The 25704-nt window shown below is 39.5% G+C and overlaps 1 protein-coding gene and 1 long non-coding RNA gene across 2 annotated transcripts in view; one reads left to right on the top strand and one right to left on the bottom strand.

Moving 5' to 3' along the window:
* Nucleotides 1-8015, top strand: part of LOC140906636 (uncharacterized) — a 32166-nt gene extending 24151 nt beyond the window's left edge. Inside the window, exon 3 of the long non-coding RNA XR_013635295.1 lies at nt 7885-8015. This is a non-coding gene — a long non-coding RNA (uncharacterized LOC140906636). The remainder of the gene's footprint in view (nt 1-7884) is intronic.
* Nucleotides 1469-25065, bottom strand: COPS5 (COP9 signalosome subunit 5). Its single transcript, XM_073330962.1, has 8 exons — nt 24872-25065; nt 24209-24443; nt 20630-20758; nt 19044-19109; nt 16969-17054; nt 11373-11484; nt 8701-8849; nt 1469-5329 (listed from the first exon to the last, which is right to left on the bottom strand). Exons 1-8 carry the CDS (start codon nt 25024-25026, stop codon nt 5245-5247), a joined length of 1017 nt encoding a protein of 338 aa, XP_073187063.1. The 5' UTR covers nt 25027-25065; the 3' UTR covers nt 1469-5244.
* Between the last annotated feature and the right edge of the window lie 639 nt (nt 25066-25704).

The raw sequence follows: 25704 nt of genomic DNA, 5'->3' as shown, positions 1-25704 counted from the left end.
AAAACAATGTATTATAAAATATAGTCTTAATGTAGTGGGTAAAAAGTAGTCTTAAAACTTAGTAATTCAAGTGTAAAACCTCAGAAAAGTTAGTGAACAGTTAAAACAGCGGTTCTCAACTGTGGGCTGCACGCAGCCCCGTTAGCACATAGCTGCAGCCCAGCTCAGCTGTGTGCTAAAGGCCAGAGCACATGGCCAAGGTCCAGTGGGTTTCCAGCTGCCACATGCGGAGGGGTCCAGCTGGGCTGCCCTGCCGCCCAGTGCAGCGGGGGAGGGGTTGGGGCTGCTGGTGGACCCGTGGGGTCAGGGGCTCCTGGCCAGCCCCATGGGGTTGGGGCCTGGTGCTTCTGGCGAACCCACAAGCTCTGGAGTCTGAGGCAGCCAGCAGGGCCCATGAGCTCTTGGGCCCGGATCAGCCACCTGGTGGGGTTCCGGAGTCAGGGCAGCCACACGGCCCTGCAAACTCCAGCCTCATGTGGCAGGATGCAGGGCAGCTGTCCCCACCCCGCATGGCAGGGTCTGGGGCAGCTGTGCAGAGGGGGTCCAGGATGAGCAGCCGGCCCACCCCACATGGCAGAGGTTGGAGGCAGCCACCTGGCCCCACAAGCTCCAGGGCAGTCACTGCCCTGCCACCTGGCCCCTGTGGCCCACAATGAGTAATCAGATGAGAACCACTGCATTAAAACTTGCTGTATGTTTTTGCTTTGGAAAAAATAAGTGAATTTCACATAGAAGAGATAATACAGTAGAACCTCAGACTTGCAAACAACAGAGTTACTGACTCGTCAATCACACCTCATTTGGAACCGGGAGTACGCAATCAGGCAGCAGCAGAGCCAAAAAAAACCAAAAAACAAAAAAGCAAATACAGCACAGTAAACTACTTAAAAAAATAAAAGGAACGTTAAAAAAATTGACAAGGTAAGGAAACTTTCTATGCTTGTTTCATTTAAATTTAGATGGTTAAAAAAGCAGCATTTTCCTACTGCATAGAAAAGTTTCAAAGCTGTATTAAGTGAATGTTCAGTTGTAAACTTTTGAAAGAACCACCATAACATTTTGTTCAAGGTTACGAACAATTCTACCACTTTGGCTCTATCCAAATCAGAAAATATAATCAAAATGCACCTTCATCCCAGTTCAATGTGCTATTCACAGCAGCACATTTCCATCTTCCAAACAAAAAGATTCATTTAGGGCAGTGGTTCTCAACCTATTTACCATTGTGGGCTGCATCCAATACTACCTGTATGGCCCTGAGGATGTCACAAGGGTTGCAGCTCTGTGCTGACTGGGCTGAAATTGGCCCACAGGCCGCAGATTCAGAACCACTGATGTAGGGGTAGTTGCTCCATTGCCAGAATTTAGTGTGCATTTAAACAGAGAACTGCAAAGCAGCAATAGCAGTTCTGGTGGGGCACCAGTGCATCCTTGAATAGTTCAATAATCAAAGAACAAGACTGAAAGGTAGTTTAAGAAGATCTTTCTTTAATAAGGGCATGTACAGTAAAGGAGGTTAGCATCCTAACTATAATTCTGGCCTAGTTTCTAATCTTTTAGACTTAGAAATACACGTTTCTCCTGTGCTATGGAGCTTCTACAGACTAAAATTAATACAACGCAGTAAAATATAGTACTCACAGGTTGGAAATATCTGAGCATATACTGAGATACAGGAGAAATGTTGACGACTTCTGAAAGGATGGGGATTTCAAATGCAATTCTCAACATAAAAGTCTGTAAGTTCATCTAACACCTCCCTTTGTAACACTAATTGAGGAAACTACTGTGCTTGTTTGAATTGTTTTTATTTCTAACATGAAATTTGTTTTCTAAAAATAAAAAAAGTTAATCAAATGAAATGTGGTTGTGCAACAGAAATACATGCCCTGAAATACTGCAGTGTGCTGTCAAATTACACTACACGCATGATACCAGGGACTGAATTGTGTAATCTATTAATTTGTAAACAAGTGATACCTCAAACAGAAGATCACACATTTCTATACCAAGGAAAGACAACATGCAGCTGTCAAGTCCAAACACAAAGTTTTCACATTTCAACCACTATTCTATGAAATTTAGGTTAGAGACTAGCTCCCTAAGTTTTTTTGTAGCAGTTGGCCAGTTGTGTTTATATTCTGTTTACCATACATTTTATGATTCTCTGTGTTCTGGAATATGCCCATAAATGTGCCTTTATGTAAGACAGCTAGCAACTTTTGTTGCTGTTGGGCAGCTTGGAGAGAAAGAAACAGCACTGTAGCCTCAGTAAAAGCCAAGTCAGGAATAGGAATAGGGGTATGAATGCCTCACCAAATACTAGCAAGTTACTATTTCATTTCCTGAACAGTACCAAGAGCCTGGCATGGGGCACAAACATAGTGTGTGTTCAGTAAATTATGAAACAAATTATATAAATGAATACTGGCTTAGGTCTGTATATTTTTGTCAAATTTAGATGAATAAAAAAATTGCTATGTTTTAGCTAAAACATCATAAAATAGCACCTGAAAGTCTAAAGTCTTTATTATATGAAATAAAAATAACTATTTGGCCTGATAATATGTAAGTGAAGTTTCAGTTCATTGCCATTTTAAACAAGCAGAGTTTAAATTCCTGAAACCAGGGTTTTAAAAAGTAACTATTAAAACTACTATATCACGTACACATGCTAAAATACAGAGGATTTCTGAAAAGGCTATATTATACTAACATTTTACATACATATTTGTACTGTCACAACTTGAGATCAGCACTTACAGAGCAAATTCTCACTGATGACTTGAGTTGTGTTTCCGAAGAGATATTTAGTATACAGCTAAAGAAAAACCCATTTTCTAAACGTTCCGTGCTTAGTATTCTTGCTTTTTGTCATATATCATTCATTCTATGTGATAAGGGTTTCATACTAGACTGTAGTTTTGTGAGTTCTTGTGTGGGAAACACTGGGGGAAAAATTACTTTCCCCAGTATCCCAATACAGTTGCTGTAGGTTTTTTTTTAAATTTTCTAAAAGGGACTACATACAGTGCAGCTGTGAGCAGCGTGTCTGCTCCTGCACAACCTACAGTTGCCAGTGTTAGGTCATAGGGTAAGGCCACGAAGACACTGATGACTGACCATCTTGTGATCATTACAGATCCCATGGCATTTTTTCCTATGGAGAAGAATTTACGCTGAATTTACTAAATTTTAAGTCAGGTAATTTTACATTCTGCGTAAGCTGCCCCTGAAGTTCTAATTAATTTCCTTTTCTAAAATTTTACATAATGTTGCTTTTAAATATTTGCTACATTTTAACTTTAGAGGTGCCTGGATTTTCCTCATGAGTGACATAATTCCATTTTATAACTTGCATATCTGCTTAAAGTACACAGGAATCCATCTGAATGAAAAGCATTATACAAATAATAGCTATTAAAATTCCCAGACAAAAGACTGACATGAGGGCATGGTTGAGAGTACATATCAATTATGTAAGGTATAAAGCTTTACAGCATGTTACAAGAAGCATATTGTAAATTATCCCCAAAATAAACACTGTAAACACAGGAAATTCAGGATTAAGGATAAACTTAAAAGAAACCTAAACATCTTAAACTATGGAAACACAGCATAAAGGCACCCAAACAAACTTAACCCTGCAGCAACACCAAATTATAAGCATACAATTATGATTCATGCATTTTAGTGTTTATAGTCCTAGATTTAGATTAAACTGATTTTTCAAGACATTCATTTTTCATCTTCTTCCCCTTCATGAAACAAGTGTATGTGACAAGCAACAGAGGGAGGGTTGGAAAAGGATAATGGTAATATACAGAGGTTTATGTAATCATCTGATAACTACATGGCTTAACTGCAAATTTGTTATTTGACTATTCAGCTATATTTTACATTTTCAATTACTGTTTGGAATTCTTAAAAAGTCAAGAAACTAAATTTAAAAAGGCAAAACATTAAAACGTAAAGAGGGAGACACATTCAGCCCTCTTGCAAAAAACTGTTTCCTAATGCTCCCTCACTTTAAATGCAAATTATGCACTCAGTAAAAATGGAGGTTTTGTGCATTTGCAAGAAGCTTCTGCTTTTCCTTGTTTTTTTAATCGAATCCACTTATTTTTAGTTAAGTACTTTAATACACAATGCACTAAGTACATACAGCACAAGAGTCTTCCAGAGAGAAATTGCATGGAGATCATCTCAAGCATGATAATTTATTAAGACTTAAAACTTTTTTTATTCAAAAGAAAAACTTCACAGAAGACTAATATTTCAACTGCACATCTTTCTCTGGATGTTTATTTTAGTTTTAGCATACACATTTTGTTTGCCACAATCTTCTTGTTCATAAGGAGGTTAATGATACTGTTATTATACACATATACCGTAACAGAATTACATCAGGGATTTCAAACACTGAATTACTGTTCTTTCATAACTGCTGAGTTGTATGTAAAGAATAACTACATTCATTTTATTTTCTATTCTCTAATCATATCTGGATGACATTAGGGCATTGTGTACTAATAATTCTATCACTCCCCTGGCTTCCATTCATTTGCCACTCTTTTTTCTACGAAACACAGTAGGGTATTAGCAAACAAATTCCACGGCATGGCTGCAAGATATTCTTACAATACATGAATGAGAACAGACCCCCATTGACTCAATCTGCAAAAATAAGCGATTAACGTTTCAATTAGAATTTTGCTTAAAAAACTAACCTAAAGGGATTCAAGGTTTTAAAATTAAAAGAAGAGTTGGGAAAGCATATTAAAATTATGTTCTTAACAAAAATAGAATTTCTTAAATTAGCTTTATTGTCTCTCAAAACTAGATGAATTAGAAGAATTTGTTCTGGGGAAACAGCAGAAAAAAATGAAATGCTAGAAATAAGTGTTTACCAAAAAAATCACTTGCTCATTTTTATTTTTTTTATTGCAGATTGATAACAGATATAAATACTAAAGAGAAGCATCTAATAACAGTCACATTTTCTTTTCTTCTGAAACAATTATCCAAAATGGTTGTGTTTTATGATAGAGAACAAAGTTTACAATAAATTTCAGAACAATCTGTTCTTTAAAACTGGGCAAAAAGGTGGGAAAGATGAAAGTACTACAAATTAACTGAATAATTATCCATTCTTACTTTAATTCCAAAACTGAACATGTCCAAAAGAAAGAAATAACCATGACTTTTTCAGCCTTGGAGATGCATATCAGCTGGCGATGCACTTCAAGCAATATTAATTTGATTAAACAGTTTATCCTTAATAACCTGAGACATCAATCCATGTATAGCTTCTATGGTGGTCTTGCAACTGAAAAACAAGTATAAATTCAACATTGGCTAAATACCGAACTGTCACTGTATTATAAGTTATTCGACTGTCTCAGGAGTTCGGGGTGCCCATAACCCCATGAATCTTCACAACTGTCCAGATATGAAAAGTCACACATCAATTTAGTTGTTGCCAAAAGCTATTAGTTATCTGAAAAGGTAAACTGACAAGTTCTTTACATGTCAAGAACCAATTTCAGACTATACTTTTTGTCCAACAGTTTAGGACATTAACCTAAAATACAGGAAACTGAATTCCATCCATTATTTTAGGTTTTAATTTAACTATAGTAAAGGAAATATAAAACCCTGAACTCATGTAATAGAAAATCAGTTCCAATACTTTGCTTTTTTAGCAAGTGTATATTAGAAATTAAATATGTTCTGCTAATGGTTTTAGCATAACAAAACAAAACCACCACCCTCATTCACCTCTGAAAGAGTTACAGTCTATATCTGATCAGTTCAAATCCTGTAACAATTAGAAAGGAAAGAAACCCCAGCTTCACTGAAGCCATGCCACTGAAGTGGCACAGTGGATTGAAAAAGTTAAGTGTTCTTTTTTGTCACCCACAAGAACTTCTTCACGCTAGATTCTAATAGCATTTTGATTAACAAGCTTAAAAAGCTATGAAAATATGAAAGGACAATAACTATGCCAGAACTGTAATGACCACACTGTACAGTAAGTGGTGGGGCAGTCAACACACTTGCTAGAGGAAGGGATTTGAGAGGCATGGTGTGATTTTTACAGCAACTGTAGAGCAGGTTAGCATGGGCACGCTGACCCATCCTTTCCCCTAGGTGATTGGAAGAGAGGGGACACTATATAGGTCCATGGACCAGATTAGCCAATGCAAAGTAGTTTTTTTCTGCCTTCCCCACAGCAGGTTGGCGCGTGGGGAGGGGGCCTTAGTTGGGGCAAACATGGAACAGGAGTTAGGCTAAGATGTCACAACTCATTATGTAAATATGGGGGTCAATGTCCAGTGCAGGTATTCCGTAGGGAATGGATACAGCGGTCCGATAAAATGGATTTGTGAAAGATTTAAGAGGTATTAAATGAACAGACATGGGGGGGGTTCTTAGAATGGCACGGCTGGGAGCCAACCCCCCTGCTTTTATAGCCCCCCCAACACTCATTCGAGACGTGTGTGTTTGTGGGGGATGGCGTGTGAGGTCCCAGCTGCAGGTTGGCTGGGGACCAGGATAGAAAAGGGGAAGGGCTGACGGAAGCCCGTGGGTATATATGAAAATGATCATGGAATTACCTGAACTGTACACTTTTATCTGCTAGGTACTCCCAGACTGTTAAGAATAGAGTTGTGTTCTAATTAAACCACATCCAGTGCCTCCTGTTCTTCTTCCAGCATAGCTGGACAATGATGAGTTCTAGGGACACTTATTTGAAGTAAATTACTTGAAATGCTTCTTTCTTACTACACAACACAGGAAGACATTTCATAGTTTGTAAAGCATCACTGTTCAACAGTTAAATAGTGCCATAGATATACTTTATATGTAACCATGTTGGAGATTAAATCAAGTTGTAAAAAAACTGCTTTGGCGACTGATGAAAGCTAATGAAAAAGCAACAGGTGATCACCTAAGAGCTTCAGAGCCCAGAAAGGAGGTCGGGTAATTCTTTAAAGCAACAACAAAAAAAAAGGAAATATTTTTGAAGAAAGTATCAGGAGTGCATTTTAAATAATATGCATCCAGGTATAGTATGTTCATTAACTGATAACAGAAAATTATATTTGTGTTCAGGATAGCTAACTAATCTGAAACATACAATTTTCATAAAGGTCTTCCTAAAAGGTTTCCTCCTTGTCCAGCTATACCAAAAGGAGGACAGAACACACTTCATGTGGATTTAATCAGACCGTAACTTGTAGATGCAGATACAAGTACACAGTGCAGGAAAGTCTATGTTCATTCAAATAACTACCTGGGCTTCCACCAGCTCCCCCACCCCTTTCATTTTCCATCCAGGTCCCCCTAGCCAACCCATGGCTGCGACCTTGCCATTCACCCCCACTCTTAGGAGGGTTAAAGTGGGCTATTAGAAAGTGGGGTTGGCTGCCTACTGTACCAATCATAGAAGCCCTTCCCCATTCCATTCCTTTAGCCAGCACCTCCTTTTTAAGTCCTTTACGAGGCCATTTATCTGGCCATTGGATGTCTTCCCCAGGGAGCATCTGCACTGTACATCTGCCCTACTCTTACAAAATGAGTTGTCATATACAGCCTAACCCCCTTTCCTCCTCACCATAATAAGCCAATATGGTGGTGAAGGAAAAATTCCTTCCCAGCCCCCCTAAAAAGGAGAGACTAGCACAATACCCAGAGCAGGTCCTAACCAAAATGATATTTGCCACCTCGAGGGGAAGGAGAGTGGGTGCTGCCTTGCCTGATAAGTGGAGGAAGGTCTTCTAATGTCCTAACCTGCCTTTTTTAAAGTCTTCCGCACTTACATTTCCAGATTAATCAGCATTGCCCACACTGACCCCCCACCTACTCTTTTTCCAGCAGCTTCTGACCTCCTTCCTCCCCCATCCATAAAGCACTGCTACCCCTCTTCCAGCAAGCCATGACAATGTTCACCCCCACTTCAGGTGCAGCGTGGTCATTTGTGGAAGGAAATGTTTTATGCAAAAGATGTGAAAGGCAAGTCCTCAGTTTTTTATAAGACTAAATGGTTTAGACAGAACTGTAAAATGCTGTTTAGAGGGATGGCAAAAGTCCTTACTTTACTGTATATATTGATTACTCTTTTCTCTCCTCTTTGCTGTTGTTGGAACACACTTGCAAGAATAAGAAATGCGATGCTCAACCTAAGCTAGCCTTTTGCATTTGAGAAATTGCCTATATTTTGAATGAACTTTAACAAGGATATTTTTGATTAAAAACCGATCAACTAGAAATACAGAATTGGTTAATAACTTTAGTGGAGCCAACACAGAAGTTTGAAATGTCATTTTTATGAGGCCCACCAAAGAAATGCCATGCTGAAGCAGGTCAAAGGTCCCTAGCATCTTGTCTGATTGCTTAAGATGACACAAAAGCTTTGCAATACATAATAAATCCAAAGGGATTTCTTCATGGCTTCAGTTAATAAACAGTTTATTCGCTGTAGTAAATACAAAAATTGTAATTGCCTTTGTGATGTAAATGAGGTATTTCTATATTTTAATTTCTAAATTACAGCAGTGTATTTTTTACTCTGACTCCTCCAAAATGCTAAGGAACTGGAGAATAATTCCCTACAGATCACAGTTTAAAGTATGTGAACTTAGAGTTTAAAACAGAATAGCATTTCTTACAAAATCCAGACATGTATTATCTCACCTGTCCCTTGTTGCTTTAGCAAGTTTGTCTTCTGATTTTCTGTCATGTGTCTCTAAACCCAACATGAAACTCCCTCGGCCCAGCTGGGCTTCTGACTGTTCTAATTTTTCAGACAAATCAAAGACTTGGCCAGTTGTGTAGTCAGCATTCTGTTGGAATAAGATACCATTAAATGTATTATAGATAGAGCTGTAAGTCATGTTGGTATTTATGCACAAAATACACAAGTAAGCAACCTCACAAAATACTTTAAGTCTAAGTAGTGCTGGGCTTAGCATGGCAGACCAGTTGGAGCTCAACAGGTAACCTACATGAATGATGTGCATCTGAGACCAGTTCAGTCCTTTGACTGCTTGCTAGCAAGAGCTGAGGGCATGAAGTATGCAGAATATTTAGACCCGGAGAGTGGGAGCTCTTTGCTGTTCTGGAGCCACCCCCCTAGTGATACAGGAACAGCGGAGCCAGAATAAGTGACATCTAGTCATCCATGGCCAGGACAATCAGCACAGTGGCTGGCCTTTGCAGAGGGAAATCTTTGGGGGATGGAGGAATCTTAAAAAAAAGAGAGCTGCACATTGACAGATAATGCTAAGCACTTTTACTGTCTCATTTCAGAGATGTGGTAGCAGGGAAGGACCTATCAGTATTTCTATTATAAGCTCATTTTAATGGTTTCATCAATTGGCCATAAAAAAAAATTTACTCCCAGTGTGATACACCACAAGACATCTTAGGTTGAAGGTAATTTTTTAAAATTACCAATGAAAAACATGCAAAACATTCCAGGGTGGAATTTTGCATTGTGTAAAACTGAAAAAAATGAATGAACTTTGTCAATGGGATAGTTTAATTGATATTGATGAGGGGGAAAAATGGTCTAAACAGTCAAAATTTCTAGCTTTGAAAAACTGTGGTAATATTAAAATTATTCTATCACCATGAAATAACCCCTCATTCCCATTTCCCCTCCTTATCCTCCCACGACTCTCAGTTGAAAATACTCAGTCTGATATTAAACCTGATGATTTGACAGTCATTATTTTAAAAGGAGGTTTTTGTTTTTCTCTATTGCTATGCTCTCCAGGCCTGGCTCCTCATCTTCATCCTCAGCTTTCCCTATGTTGAACAGGTAGCCTGGCTCAGAACCTTCTTTCTGCCTAATGTGAATGGCTGATCTCCCAGCTCCCTGGGTGTCAGATTATACACTGATCTAAATTTTGGAGCACCACAGATGGTGGGATATGGGTGTCTCTGAATTCACAGCAAGCTGCACAACTGAATTTAGTGTCAATGGTGGCAGCAGAAGATGGAGCCCAACACAGACACAGCAAAGTCTTGACTTCATCACTAAGGTGTGTGGAAGCACTGAATTCTCCTGTTCAACACGTAGCACCCTCCAAAATGGTGGAAGCTCTCCTACTTGTCCCTCCTAAATCTGTTCCTTACCTGGTATTTCTTCCTACAGCTCACAGGAATATAGAACTACATGTCTACAGACTAGGTTCCTATGGATCACAGGAAGTATTCAGTTTTCACAGGTTAAAGAATTCAACCAAGCGATATTAACATTGCTAGAGAAATGAAGGACCAAGTTTTGCCCTCTGTTCAATTTATGCAACCTCACTGAGAATAATGGATATTATTCTGCTCTAATTTACAACTGTGCAATCCAACTGAATACAACAGACTTGTACAGAGTATGAAATAGTGTCAGTTTGGCCCACTGGAGTTGCACAGGTATTACTGTAGGCAGAATCTTTTACTAGGCATGAAGCTGGAAAAAGCAAAGTTTGACTTTCAAATCCCTATTCAAGTTTCCAGGATTGGAAGTTAGGAAAGAACAATATTTTTATTTGCAAATGCAGTAAATTTGATTTGGAATAATTGAGAGAATAGGGAGTCTCACAACATCATTTTACAGAGTTGCTTTGCAGAGTAAAAACACATATTAAAGAATGTGTGCATTCTAAAATAATCACCGTGCATTGGATTTTTATTGAAGTAAGTAAATGAGATTTGAATCCAAAGTAAAAAGTATGTTCATAACAGAAGTACAGTGAATGCAATGGATGGTAGTTATCTAGTGGTCAAGTCACAATTTCTACTTGAGGCACATGGTTACAACAAAAAGCAGTCCCTTTCTGAAGATACTCAGTATGGCTTAAAAGGAGTTATAATAAAATTAGTAATACCATCAATAATATATAGCCTATATACCTGGTAACCCTTAATGGATACTAATTACTACTGTGCAGTAAGGGGATACTAAATGTTATACTAAAAAATAGATTTAACTGAAACTCAGCTTAAACAATGAGAACAAACTAGTTAGCTTCACTTTCTGGTTATCAAATAGTAAAAACAGAAAAATGTTTACAGAAAAGGTTTTATTTATGTTCATGAAAACCTTCCTCTTTATTATTTGGTTTTGTAAAACCTGATGCACAGAATCTAAATCTGGAGTCAAAATTACTCAGCAGTCTTCCATTAAGCAATTTGCAGCAGAGATCCCTACCTTTAGCTCCAAGGAGTCACCTTTAGCACCAGAGGTACTAAACTCTTATAGGATATATTATTCTACTTACAGTAAGCAAACTACCTTTGGCAGCAGAGATCCCTACCTTTAGCACCAGAGGTACCTAAACTCTTATAGGATATATTATTCTACTTACAGTAAGCAAACTAGAAGAACTGAGTGTGTTCACCCAATATTTGTTCCACAGTAGTTCAAGTAATTTACGATCCAAAGATGATTTGAAGTAGGAGACCTCTAAAGCATAATACCTATTTAAAAAAAAAAAGCAAATTTTTTAGTTAGCTACCAGTCAAAGATGTAGGGTATTTTACAATCAAATCTTCATGGTCACAGGCATCTGAAAAGGAATAAATAGAAAGTAAATGCATTTCTCAAAAATGCAAAGACTAACGGAACAACCAATGTGACAAATGACGCAATGTTTTAGGGTCCAACAGTAACACACATTAAGATCTACACCATGAATATTTCTCTGAGGACGGATTTCCCTCCTGTGTCTGATGTATGCAGTTTTAATACAGTTATAACTAACCAAATGCTGTTTTCTTCATCCACTTAGGTTCTGTTAAAAGAAAAGGAGGATTTGTGGCACCTTAGAGACTAACAAATTTATTTGAGCATAAGCTTTCGTGAGCTACAGCTCATTTCATCGGATGCATTCAGTTTCCGAAACTGAATGCATCCGATGAAATGAGCTGTAGCTCACGAAAGCTTATGCTCAAATAAATTTGTTAGTCTCTAAGGTGCCACAAGTCCTCCTTTTCTTTTTGCGGATACAGACTAACACGGTTGCTACTCTGAAACCTGTCATTAGGTTCTGTTGTAACACAAGATCTTTGGGGTCAGTTACTGTCCTTTTAATAGTGTTTGTATAGTACATATTACAAAGAGGCCCTGATCCTGCTTGGAACCTTTGGGTGCTATCATAAATATTATTATAATTTATAGATAAAAGTAAATTGAAATACTACTGATCTAGTGGAATGTGATAAGTGGCAATGTTGGATACTGGTAAGCTTAACAAAGAGCCTATTTATCCCTTGTTATGCATCTTAGGTGTTAATAAGACAGTTTTTCCCGATATTACAGAATTCACAACAAAGGAATAAGGAAGATAAGCTATCCTGTTTTGTTTTAAATACAATTCATATTGTATCTTACAAGACAACAATACATATTGCAACCTTCTCTGCTGCTCAGATGTGCATTATGCTGAAAGTAAAAAAATAGAAGATTTGGTATTTTAAAAAAATACTTATTTCTGCCATTAAGCTGTTTTACAAATACAGGTGTATATAGAAAGCCTTGCCAACTGTAGAACATATCCCCTTTCCAATTAGTGGGAATTCATCCTAAATGTGTAAACCAAAAGGAACCCTCCTGTCCTCCCTAGCTCATGCCTTCTATAGATTGTCTCTTTTGATGTACTCATTCTGAAGTGCTTGCAAAATGGATTGAGGCCTGCAGGAAGAGAAATCAGATTTGTCAAGGAATAGAAAGACTGCAATAGGACTGGGGAGAAAAGAGATCTGTTCATTTGTTTTTAAGTTTTGTTACAATTTTTCAAACATCTGTTAAAAGTAATTCTCAGAAGGCTGTTGGAGGGTGGATGATGTGATGCTCCTGAAAACAGAACTTTCATGTAGGATTTTATAAAAGGAGAACCTGACATGCCCAAAAGGTAATCTTCACTTTAAGCTATGCAAGAACATTTCTATCTATGTACTAAAGGCAACATACTGGGAGTTGGAACATGAGGTACACTTTTTTGAGTATCAGAGAACTGAAGTTAAATGATTGCTGGGCTTCCTGTTCTTGTGTGGCTATTACAGCATTTACATGGTTTTATTTTGATGCAGTTATAACTGCCACTTATATGTTATCCAATTAAAATCACTAAATCATTCTTTAAAAAAAAATTATTGCCAGTCTTTCCTCTGTCACTGCACAGAAGTTATTTTTGAATAATTTAAATGGTACAGATCCACTAATCCATTAGCAATGATATATTAACCTTGCTCTTGGGAGACCTGTTAGGTAAAACTCAACCATATTAGGAAAAATGCACTTATAAGTGAAATCTGCTAATGCTGACCAAGTCAACCATATAATGAGCTAGAAAGCCAAAACAATAAGTGAGAAGGGGAGTGTCAGCAACAAGAGATATGAGATATATTAAATGGTCCATTTTTGCTGTTAAAATGTGCTTTTACAATTAACCCCCTTGTACTGGCTTTGTACTTTTCCTGTAATAAAAATCAGTTATTTTACTTTGCATTTCCATAGCATCTTCCATCTGAGATGATCAAAGTCTTTTACAAAAATGGATAAATTAAACTTCATAATGTTGTGATGAAGAGAAAGATCCTCACTTTACAGAAAAATTAGGCACAAAGGTGAATTGCCCAAGGAAATCTGTGGCAGAATCAAAATTAGATCCCTGATCTCCCAATTCCCAGGCCTGTGCTTTAATCATCTGACAAATAGTTTTCATCAACTTAGTAAAAATAAAGGAAAATGATGCCCAATTTAAAATATCATGGAAGAGCCTGTGTGTGTGTGTGTTAGGTCATATATCTACAAATATACACCTGAAGAAAAATTTAAAATGTGAAGTAACATGCCAAACATAATTCCCTTTTAAAAATTAAATGGCAAAAGCAGAGACATTTACAAAAGTTTCACATTTGTAAATTTATAAGCTAAATGCTTTTTCAACATTAATTGAGGTGCTTATCATTAGGAACTGACACTTTAATTAAGGGAGATGGCATTTGGTATAATACACAAAACCTATTTAGCATGCTCTTCCTCAAAGAGGACCTCTCAACTAAGTACTGTAATAGAATAGCAGTCAAAGATGAGGTAAAAGTGCAACCACTGGGGCCGATTCATGGCTGAGAAGTGGTTGAATGCAGTCACTCCCCAGGGTGGTGGCTGGACATGTGTATATGATTATAAAGCAGTAGCTCTGCTTTTCTACCCAGTGCCCACTGGCATTGCCACCACACCAGGACCCAAACACAGAAGCTCATCATTAAGCTAGGAAAGAGAAGCCGAAAGAAACTGTCACTAAAACCAGATTTACAAGTCCTGGTACACATACTAGTGGGTGGAAACGACTATTCTAATCTTCTGTGGTACAAATGATTCATTCATATTGCAGGAGAACGAACATCACAAATACCATGGTGTTAGCAATTCCTCACCCAACAGACTAAAGCATAATTAGTGTCTGCAATTTCAACCCCTCCTCTTTTTTCATGGCTATCCTCCCCTGGGGAAGATTGGAAGTCCTCTTCTGTAAATCTTGTCATGCAGCTTCAAGAAAGACAATGACTTAGAACAGATACTAACTAGCTATTTGAGAGGGAGACTGTTATGGTAATTATTACAATTTTTATAAAATTGAAAAATTCCATTTATCTGAGAACAGATTAAAAAGGGTAATGGTAAATTTAAAGAAAAAAATCTAATGCCACAGAAATGCACAAACAATCTAACTTCATCTAGAACAGGGGTGGGCAAACTTTTTGGCCCAACGGCCACATCTGAGTATGGAAATTGTATGGCAGGCCATGAATGCTCACAAAATTGGGGGTTGGCGTGCAGGAGGGGGTGAGGGCTCTGGGGTGGGGTCAGAAATGAGGAGTTCAGGGTGTGGGAGGGGGCTCTGGACTGGGGCAGGGAGTTGGGGTAGGTGAGGGCTCCAGCTGGGGGAGTGGGCTCTCGGTTGGGACTGGGGATGAGGGGTTGGGGGTCCAGAAGGGTGCTCTGGGTTGGGACCGAGGGGCTCAGAGGGCAGAAGGGGAATCAGGGCTAGGGCAGGGGCACAGGAGGGGATCAGAGATGCAGGCTCCAGGAAGCGCTTACCTCAAGCGGCTCCCGGAAGCAGGAACATGTCCCTCCTCCTCCTGTGGCCAGATGGCTCTGCACACTGCTCTGTCTGCACATGCTGCCTCTGCAGTTCCAATTGGCCAGGAACCCTGGCCAGTGGGAGCTGTGTGGGTGGTGCTTGGGGCAGGGGCAGCATGCGAAGACCCCTGGCTGCCCCTAAGTGTAGGAGCCAGAGGGGGGACATGTTGCTGCTTCCGGGAGATGCGCAGAGCCACAGCACACACGGAGCAGGGCAAGCCCCGGATCCCGCTCCCTGGCAAGAGCTCAAGGGCCGGATTAAACCATCTGAAGGGCTGGTTGTGGCCCCCGGGCCGTAGTTTGCCCACCCCGATCTAGAACATTTGCTTTATAATGAATAGTCAGAATGACTAGCAGTTAAGTGTTTGCCAGGCATTTCTACTTTGCTCCTGGTATGGTAATGCAAATAATTAATAATAGTTACCAGCTGAGATTTTCATAAAGCTTTATTTTTTTAAGTGCATGGCCTTCAAGTTGTTAGTTTGGAAAAGGGAAAAGTGTTTTTTTTCTTAATATGATGACAGGAATGCCTTGAAAGACTACATTTATTGCCAATAATGCAATTTCCCACACCTCTCCAGAGTTTTAACTACCCATCCCTTTGGAGTCTAGCCCTTCATCAACATATGAATCATTCAACATGTAACTCATTAATTATAAAAAGAAAAGGAGTATTTGTGGCACCTTAGAGACTAACCAATTTATTTGAGCATAAGCTTTCGTGAGCTACAGCTCACTTCATCGGATGCATACTGTGGAAACTGCAGAAGACATTATATACACGGAGACCATGAAACAATACCTCCTCCCACCCCACTCTCCTGCTGGTAACAGCTTATCTAAAGTGATCACTCTCCTTACAATGTGTATGATAATCAAGTTGGGCCATTTCCAACACAAATCCAGGTTTTCTCAATTTGTGCTGGAAATGGCCCAACTTGATTATCATACACATTGTAAGGAGTGATCACTTTAGATAAGCTGTTACCAGCAGGAGAGTGGGGTGGGAGGAGGTATTGTTTCATGGTCTCCGTGTATATAATGTCTTCTGCAGTTTCCACAGTATGCATCCGATGAAGTGAGCTGTAGCTCACGAAAGCTTATGCTCAAATAAATTGGTTAGTCTCTAAGGTGCCACAAGTACTCCTTTTCTTTTTGCGAATACAGACTAACACGGCTGTTACTCTGAATCCTGTCATTAATTATAGTGAGAGTTGTATGCATAAGTACCAAATATACCAAAAGGATAACTTGCCCTCCCAAGTGAATTGTGTTAAGTAATATTTTATATCATACATCATAAACTGACAATGATATGAATTTGAAAATTATTTTAAACACTGATTCTGAGTCAAGAGTTCTCAAACTGCAAACTTCAACTGGGTCATGAGAACGGGTATGGAGCAAAAATTGCTAAAACCAAATGACCTCTAAGACTAAAGGAAAGCAAATTAACAGCAGCTCTTTTTCCTGCCTCCTTTGATGCTAATCAGCCCATTCTCGTTGCAGCAGCTCCTCTTTCCACCCCCACTACACTGCTCCAGAGACGCAATGCTTGAAGATGGCAAAATGCTAGCTGCGTTGACACAGCTGCTCAGAGCATTCATCTGACTCACTGAAGCAGTGTTCCCCAAACCATCTCCCTGCTGAATGACAGCTCGCAACACTTTTCCATAAAGCCAGCAGCACAAAGAAAACAAAGGCTTTTTGTATTTGGGTCACTGCAAGAAACCATGGCACTTAGGGCCATGGTAGAAGGTGGAGAAAGACTGAGAACTTCTACTCATGATTCAGATAATAATTCATGAGTTACTTACTGTTTACAGTGCACACCAAAGTCTTCTATTTTATTAAGTGGAATAGTCTGGTATTCTGAAGGCCCTTCATCTGGAGGCTTAAAGCCCTGAAAAGTTAAACAAACAGAAACCACCAAAGTAAGTGGAAAAAGTAATAAATACATTTCTTCATGCAAAAGAAAGAAGTCATTTTAAGGCTGCTTGCAAATGCTGTTCAAGTTCCCAATAAAGACAACAACTTCCATAGGGAAAACGGATGGCCCAGCAGACTTATGAATTTTGGAATCTTCTCTCTTGATCACTGGTTCATCTGGCCTGGGTTAATAGTCATTACTATTTGATGGATGTGCAAAAATGTGTAAGTAGTAAGTTGCTGGTCTCAGCCAGTTCTCATTGGGCAGATATCCCCACCATAAATGGCCATATCGTTTTCTCTTAGGGCAATGATGGAAGGGGCATGGAGACGAGACTACTCATTGTCCCTGGAAGTGATTGTGCCAGAACAGGATTGACAAACATTAGCACAGTAGTGAAATGAACCCTGCACTACTATTGCCCACTTTGTACCTGTCGCAAAACTTCAGTCTCCAGTTTAGTCAATAGCAGCCTTCACAACTACTGAATTGGCCAATACCACCCACCTGAATCATTTCCATTACTCCTCTTAAAACATTCTGCTAAAATGAATGTCTAACTGTGATTTGTTTTTTAAGTTCAAGTTACATTTCTTCTTCTTGTTTAGTCCCCTGAAAGTATTTATATGAGATTTTTTTTGGTTCATACATAAGTTCTGACAACAACAAATACTCATTTCCTTTTGTTTAGAAAAAAGTCGATGCAGACCTGCTTTTCATTCGTAACAAAAAAATACTGCACGAATGCAATGGGGAACTTTTCACACATATTTTTACAATTATAATGTGATGCCAGACTGGTGTCTTCCATAAGACAATAATATTTCTACTTTCTTACAATAGCATACACTAGCCCAGACCTTCATGTCCAGAGTCCTTTTGACTTTACCTGTACTCTGCATGAGTGTCAAGGTCCATGCTAACAAATCACATTGCAGAAGTAGGCCCCAATTCTGCAAAGACATGCTTAAATTTCATGCACCGTGAGCGATCCTACTGAAGCCAATAAAACTATTCATAGTGCATAAGAATGTGTGTGAGTCTTTGCAGGATGAGGGCCTTAACTGGAATTTAGGAGGGTATAATTATATTTGAGGATATATCAATTAAATTATACTTTCATTTCTCTATCATTGATCTAAATTTTTCCTAGTTTTATTTTTATATTTCAGCTTTAAATAATTTTCAGTTAAATTAAATATCTTCAGCTTGCTATGTATGTTATTATTTTCAGTTTAAAATTTCATTTCAAAATGTGATTTTTTTTTTAATCCTGTGAATCTAACAGCATTTCTTTGAAAAGACTATCAAAAATAAAAGTATGAAATTCTGACTCTTGCTTTTCTCAAAGCAATCTCAATACAGATTCCCAGATTTAAAAAAATGTGTAGCCAAAAGCAGAATTTTGAACTAATAAGTCATAAATTTACTATTCCTTCTTCCCTATAACAATCCAAATTCTTATAGATCTATGCCGCAGAAACTTTAGAAATAGCACAACTATATTTAACTGCTGCAATTATGTTGCAGCTCCAATATCTAAAAATAAATTTAATACAACAGGGAATAAAACTGTGGAAAGAAGACTATAATTCAACGTCTCTAAACACAAACAACACGTAAAGAGGACTATTTAAGTATGACAATACCCAGATTTATTATTTATGTCTGTTAGTAATTCAATGGAACCCTGAAACTGAAATCAGATTATTTACCAAAGTTATTTCTTCTTCCAAGAGGCATGCATAATATGATGATATTTTAATATTTATTTTAGGTTAGGAAAAAATTACATCTTTTCCTGAAAAAGGAAGATATAGAATATTAAAAAAAGGAAAGACCGGTCAGATAACGTGCTTTTCATGCTTAATAATGACCCTTAAAAATGGGACCCATGCATTTAGTTATATACAGTTTAATAATCTTGATAATACACATACTTTTTTTAACCTTAACTTTTACCTTGGGATATGTTCTAAAAGCTCCAAGATTTACTTTTCCTGCAGATATTGTTCTTGTTGGATCAATCTGTAAAAATATAGGTGATTTTTGATATATGCAGGTGGCATACTTATTGATCTACTTACACTCAATCACTATAACTTGAAAAAGTTGCATTATGTTCTCTAATAAAGCATAGCACTTTTGTAATTGACATCAGTTTATATGGAGCACTCATGAAAAGAAAGTGGAACATCAACAGCTGCCCATTAATCCCACTTCTCTACATTAACAGAATGGTTAGTATCAGCCTCAGCAAATCCTGTACTATAGTGTGTGATAAAAATGTTGCAATCTGTCAGTCAATACAACGGTGATACTTACTGCTTTTAATTTTAAGCCCCCTCCCCCCTCCGAAATTAGGGATGGAAATACCTATTAGATCATCTAATCTATTTTGAAGAATAGAGCAGGAGCATAATGCAGGATTATTCTCTACAATACAGGTTTCAGAGTAGCAGCCGTATTAGTCTGTATTCGCAAAAAGAAAAGGAGTACTTGTGGTACCTTAGAGACTAACAAATTTATCTGAGCATAAGCTTTCATGAGCTACAGCTCACTTCATCGGATGCATTCAGTGGAGAATGCATCCGATGAAGTGAGCTGTAGCTCATGAAAGCTTATGCTCAGATAAATTTGTTAAGTCTCTAAGGTACCACAAGTACTCCTTTTCTCTCTACAATACATTTACTAGTGCATTGGCCAGTTTCATTTTAGAAGTAAAACTGAAGGGGCTTCCAACATTTCCTTGGGAGACTATGCCACAACAAAACAGATTTTAGTGTCCAGAACTTTTTTCTAATATTTGGTTTATACTTTTCTAATTTAATCCCACAATCCTAATTAGACGGCCAACTATTCCTCAAATAATTCCATTCTTTTGTTGGTGTTTACACTCTTTACTAGAGCAAGTGGTTATATAAAGTTGTTGTTTAAATCAAAGGCTAAATTTCTATTTCAACTGTTGTGACCTGCAGTCCTGAGGGGCTGGAGGGCCCAGTGAATTTTCTCAGAACATATAAAAAAGATAATTTTGTGACTTTACTGATAATGCATGTTATATGAGGAATACCACGGTTTTGTGAGCAATTTTACTCAGCGTCCCTTACTACAGAAGGTTGAGAGAATCACAGAACTAAAGTTTTTAGATCTAAGGTGGAAGGCTCAGTGTGGGCTATTCAATTATTTGCTGAAGTAACAAGCATGGTTTCTAATCTAAGATTAGAGAAGATTTTAACAGACTACACCTGGAATGATGCAGTGAATGAAATCTCTCCAGTCCCAGTGAACAAATTTGTTTGTATACCATTGTCTTGACTTTCTCTTTAGCCTAGAAAGCGTGGTAAGGGAGATATACTGCTCTGAAGCCTGGATTCTACACCCCCCCATAAAAAACAAACACTATCAGAGAGTTATTTAACGAAATATAGATAGATATTTAGATAAAAACTGCAAGTAAATATTTTCACCTCAACACAAAGAAATTAAGTTATTATACAATTTTGTCAGACTAGGGAATGCTTAACTAATAAACTTCTAATACTTACAACCACAGCCACAAATGGTTCCTGAAATTGCTGATTAAGCATCTGAGTACTGACATCAATCCCTGAAAGCCAGCAGCCATAGCCAGGGTGGCTGTGGTACCAGCCAATTGCATTTTCTAGGCGACCAACCTAATGAAGTGAAGGGGAAAGAAATACATAACATTAAAAGACTCTTTGTATAATGAAAGAGACAGATGCCCTCTTTTGGGCTTTTAGCATACTGCAGATACATTATGGGGAAAAAAAAATGCAAGTATCTACATGCACTACTATGCCAAGTTTCAAACCCATATGTTTTTTAAATAACCTAAGCCTTCTCTGGTTAAAACGTTTTTAGAAGTCATATGGCACAAAGTTATAACTACACTGATACGAACAACTCAATTCCTGGCATCCAACAATTGGTTTTTCCAACATGCAATAGAGGTGCATGCTTTTGGATTTATACAGTCCAACCAGTTCTAACAAATACAGAGTTTTAAACAAGAAACTCAAATCATTAAAATAATACTACAAGACAGAACACAGTGTCTGATTTGCATCCATTGTAATCAATGGATGTTTAGCCACCAACTTTAAACAGAAGCAGGATCTTGCGTAAAATAAAAGCATCTTTTTACTTGCTTTACAGTTTACATGCTTAATAGATACAGAGAGAAGAACAGATCATTTATACATCACTACATTCTTCCAAGGAAGAGTAATACTTTTTGGTCTTATCAACCCTACAGGTGAGATCTGATTAAATGAACACAGAAGTCAATGTCTTCAGCTGATATCAAGGAACACTGTCAACTTACTATCAGTTAATTTAAAAAAATTTAAACTAAACTAGTTTCAGATATTACAGGTTGAACCTCTCTAGTCCAGCACCCTTGGCACCTGACTGGTGCCAAACCAGAGAATTTGCCGAACCACGGGAGGTCAATGCAGAGTGCCAACGGGTCTCCACAGGTGTGGGAAGTAGGGGCGCAGGGGTGCTGCAGCACACCCAGGTTTTGCACCCAGCGTGGTCCCTTGCCTGGGGTCCCGGCCATTGGCCCCAGATCTTCCCCCTCCCTCCTGGAGCTTGAACTCTGTGGATCAGCTTTTCATGGCACTCCAGAAGCTCTGGGAGAGAGGAGGTAAGCACGGGGCTGCCGGCGCGCAAGAGGCACGGGCGGTAGGGGAGCTTGGCGCCAGTGGATGCTCTGCACCAAATTTTCCCCTGTGAGTGCTCCAGCCCCGGAGCACCCACGGAGTCAGCGCCTATGCCAGACCACAGATGTTGCTGGACCAGGGAGTGCCGGATTAGAGACGTTCAACCTGTACTGCAAACATCCCTCAACCAGGGCCTATGAAAGAGCATGCACATGAGCTCCTCACTGAGCAGTGAATGAAAATGAAGTCATCACAGTAGTGCATGAGACTAATAGCAAAAGTGACCATCCACAAAACTGAGAAGCTGATTATATATCAAAGTGCTCAACAGCACAAAGTAAACAGACTGCAGAAAAAATGTCTCTCTCACTCTGTTACAAATAACCTGTAAGATTATTATAAATGAATTGGCACTAATTTTTCAGATGAAAATGTAATGTTCACATTAGCTAAATCACTATAACAAACAAATGTACAGAATACTAATTTTTTCAGATATCATATATATATTATTGACAAAACAAGCTAGATTAAAATAAATTTCAAAATCACCTACTTAAAATGGGATAGTGAGGTACCTAAAACAGTCTGAATAAGCATAAGGTTATATTTAAGACAGTAAGAAAATAGCATTCCGCGATTTTGTTGAGAAACCACAGCTTTTAAAACACACCGCAGCCTTTTATAGTTTCTGCAAATTTGAGTGACATTGCGACCCACTCACTCAAATTAAACCCAGATGCCCTTCTGTCATGACCCGACAGGAGGTGGATGAGAAAGGCAGGGCCGGGCACATATGTGGATTGGGGCAGAGATCCCTGGGGAGCTCACCCGACTCACCACCCAGGTGCAATTCCACCTCCACCAGGTGGCATGGGCTAGGCCTAATCACCACCAGCAGCAGCTCCCGTGTGACCTGGAAGAATTCACCCCCCATGGCTGCCCAGAGAGTGGGGCACGGACTTGTACTTCTCACAGGGCCCTGTGCCCTGGGAGAGGGGAACCTGGGTGGTGGCAGCCTCCAAATGGCCTCCAGGGGGTCTCTGAGCTGGGATTAGTTCTAGTGTCCAGAAGAAAGCTCACTACCCAGGGATAGGAGAAATGGAGGAGGTGGGGGGATATCCAGCCCCTGTTGGAGGGCAAAGGACCCTACTGCCAACTCAACAACTGTTTCTATTTTTTTTTTTTAAATGGTACTTGAACTGGCCATACCAAAGCAGCAAATTAAAAAATTACAACTTTTTTACAGTCTAAGTTATATTTTTAATAAACAAAAAAGACCTCGTGTATGCTCTTTTCTCATATTATAATCTAACCCAATTTGCAATTTATACTGAAATCTATAAGTAAATGAAGTGTAAATATAGCAGGAATTCCATAAGAATTCCCCAATCCTGCAATCTGAGCTCCATCACTAACTTTAGTAGAACTCTGCACTAATGAAATGGTCTGCTCAATCACATCAGATATAATTAACACAGTAAAACTTTTTAAAGTATAGACAAGGCCTTACTAAAACTAATTGAACTGGGAAAACTGGATGGGATCTAATGCTCATTCTGCATCACAGGATTATCAAACTTTCAGTGGGAGATTAATATAAAATAAGTATATGATGTGGCAGATGAATATAAGAGCAGCTCTAACCTGGGACAAACTCTCCAGATCTACCAGAGATTAAAGCTCCAATTCTGTCTGAGGTGAACCTACTGGAAGATCAGGGCCTAAATGTGAATGCAACATGGGAACTTTGTATGGCGGGAGGAAAGAACTATTTCATAGTAGTTAATCGTTCCTTCTTGACTCAAACATTCATAGCTTATAAAGTTCAACTACTAGTAAATAACATTGACAACTATATACTCCTTTATTTTTTATTCCCAAATGAATTTTAGAGATTCTTTTGTTGGAAAACAAAATAGATTATATAAAAAGAATAAGTAGCTAAAACCACACTATACCTATTATATATGTGTTATATAGCAACCAAATAAGATAGTTGTGAAATACAAAGATTTAATGCTTGACATGAACTTTAGTTTTTATGCCACAAATAACTGTGTTAAATTTGTGAAGAAATAAGCTCTTTTGTTATACCATTCTTGAGCAACTGACTGCACCCATAAAAACATTTCCTAGGTGATGAGCAGAAATGTAAAGAAAATTACACTCAATTAATTGGTGACCCAACCCTGAATTTGAACTCAGATCTACAAAGGTGAAAGAACACTGCAATATTTAAATATGATAAACAAAGATATTAAACATATTTGAGAAAAAAAGAGAACTATCAATTTTTTATTAATTCTGATCTTGTGCAAGGATATCCTGGTGATGGAACTTTATAAGAAAACCTAGACAGACTATCCTAAAACCCAGTGTAAGTTACAACCGGATGTGTCATTATAGCAGCAATAAAACATAGGTCTCTTTATTTACCTGTTTTGCATTTTCTATGTATGCAGCCATATATTCATATGCAGCAGCCTGAGCATTGACTCGAGTTTCAGTGCCTTCTACCGGTAAAGCAAAGCTGTCCATGATAATCATAGTTTCCCCATCCACTTTCCCAAGCATCAGCCCCATCACTTCCAGATTGCCCCCAGACCGGGCATGCATGACCATCTTCAGCAGGGCCAGGGCGGAGATCTTGCAGTATCTGAAGTAGTGGTTGCTGCAAGAAAAAAACGGAGAGACGCTAGCAAGAGCCCAAGTATCTAATCTGACAAGGAAAACAGACATAGAAAAGACATGCAAAACACAGGAGAGGGGAGAGGAAGTAGCTGGGGTTTATTATAACAAAGCCCCCCATCTCAACCTCCTCCCACCCCAGAACCGCGCCTTGGTTCAGGACCCAAACCACCCCTCCCGGACCCCCGCTGCCTCCCCACCCCTATCCCCCGCTTGCAGCCGCGCTGCATCCCCGCCTCCCCTGGGCGCCGCTGCCCCTCCGGGCCTGCGCCACCTCGCTCCCATTAGCCTGAGCTCCCTCCCTGGGCCTCGCGCCCCAGGCCCCGCCCGCCCCGCTCCTTGCCCGGGTATCCCGGCCCCTCACCCCTGGGCCCGGTCCCCGCCCGGCCGGCCCCTGGCCCCGGCTCTCACTCCTTGGTCCAGGGCTTGGCCGCCAGGATCTCCTGCTGCTGCTTGCGGTCATACTTGTAAATCTCGTCGATGCTCTGCGCCTCCTGCATGTTGTTGGCCAGTTCCCAGCTCTTCTGCGCCATCCCGCTCCCGGAGGCACCGGCCGCCGCCGCCATCCCCCCACCGCCCGACCGGGCCGCCGCGCAAACCAACTGCCACAAGGGAGGGGGGGGGAGCTTAACCCTGGAATGTCCTAGAGCAGCCGGGGGGAGGATCGGGAATGGTACATTCCACAGGGCCTGAGACAGCCTAGTTAGCGCGCCCTCTAGCGACCAGCCTTGGAAGTGCCGCCCGAGCCCTGCTCAGAGAACTAGGCACGGCTGCCAACGAGGTGATGCGTCACCAACGCAACACAGACGCTCAGGTGGATACGCAGGTGCGCTCACGTATTCACACCCATACTGGTGTTCGCGCACGCGTGTGCAACACAGGGATGTTGAAGTCTGGAAAGTAAGAGATAGGGCCCGGGGGCAAGAGTTGCTAAATCTCACAATTTTACCGTGAGTCTCTTGGTATTTGGTGTCTTAGGGCTGGTCTACACTACGTGGGGAGGGGAGAGGAGATCCATCTAAATTACACAACTTCAGCTACATGAATAACATAGCTGAAGTCGACGTACTTAGATCTACTTACCCCAGTGTCTTCGTTGTGGTGTGTCGATGGGAGACGCTCTCCCATCAATTCCCCTTGGGCTTCTCATTGAGGTGGAGTACCAGAGTCCACACTAGAGCGATTGGCAATCGATTTATCACGGCTATACTAGACACGATAAATTGAACCCCACTGGATTGATC

The sequence above is a fragment of the Lepidochelys kempii genome, chromosome 2, assembly GCF_965140285.1.
Source record: "Lepidochelys kempii isolate rLepKem1 chromosome 2, rLepKem1.hap1, whole genome shotgun sequence".
NCBI classification, from domain to species: Eukaryota; Metazoa; Chordata; order Testudines; family Cheloniidae; genus Lepidochelys; species Lepidochelys kempii.
This window is presented reverse-complemented; position numbering and strand designations above follow the sequence as displayed.

What these genes read in the sequence shown, in the direction of transcription:
- COPS5 (XM_073330962.1), bottom strand. Translation starts at nt 25,026, where the DNA reads ATGGCGGCGGCGGCCGGTGCCTCCGGGAGCGGGATGGCGCAGAAGAGC. An exon ending in GTTCTTCTAGTTTGCTTACT is followed by an intron (nt 8,850 to 11,372) that starts GTAAGTAGAATA and finishes TTATTCCAACAG; the next exon opens with AATGCTGACTACACAACTGG. An exon ending in GCTAAAGCAACAAGGGACAG is followed by an intron (nt 5,330 to 8,700) that starts GTGAGATAATAC and finishes CTTGTTTTTCAG; the next exon opens with TTGCAAGACCACCATAGAAG.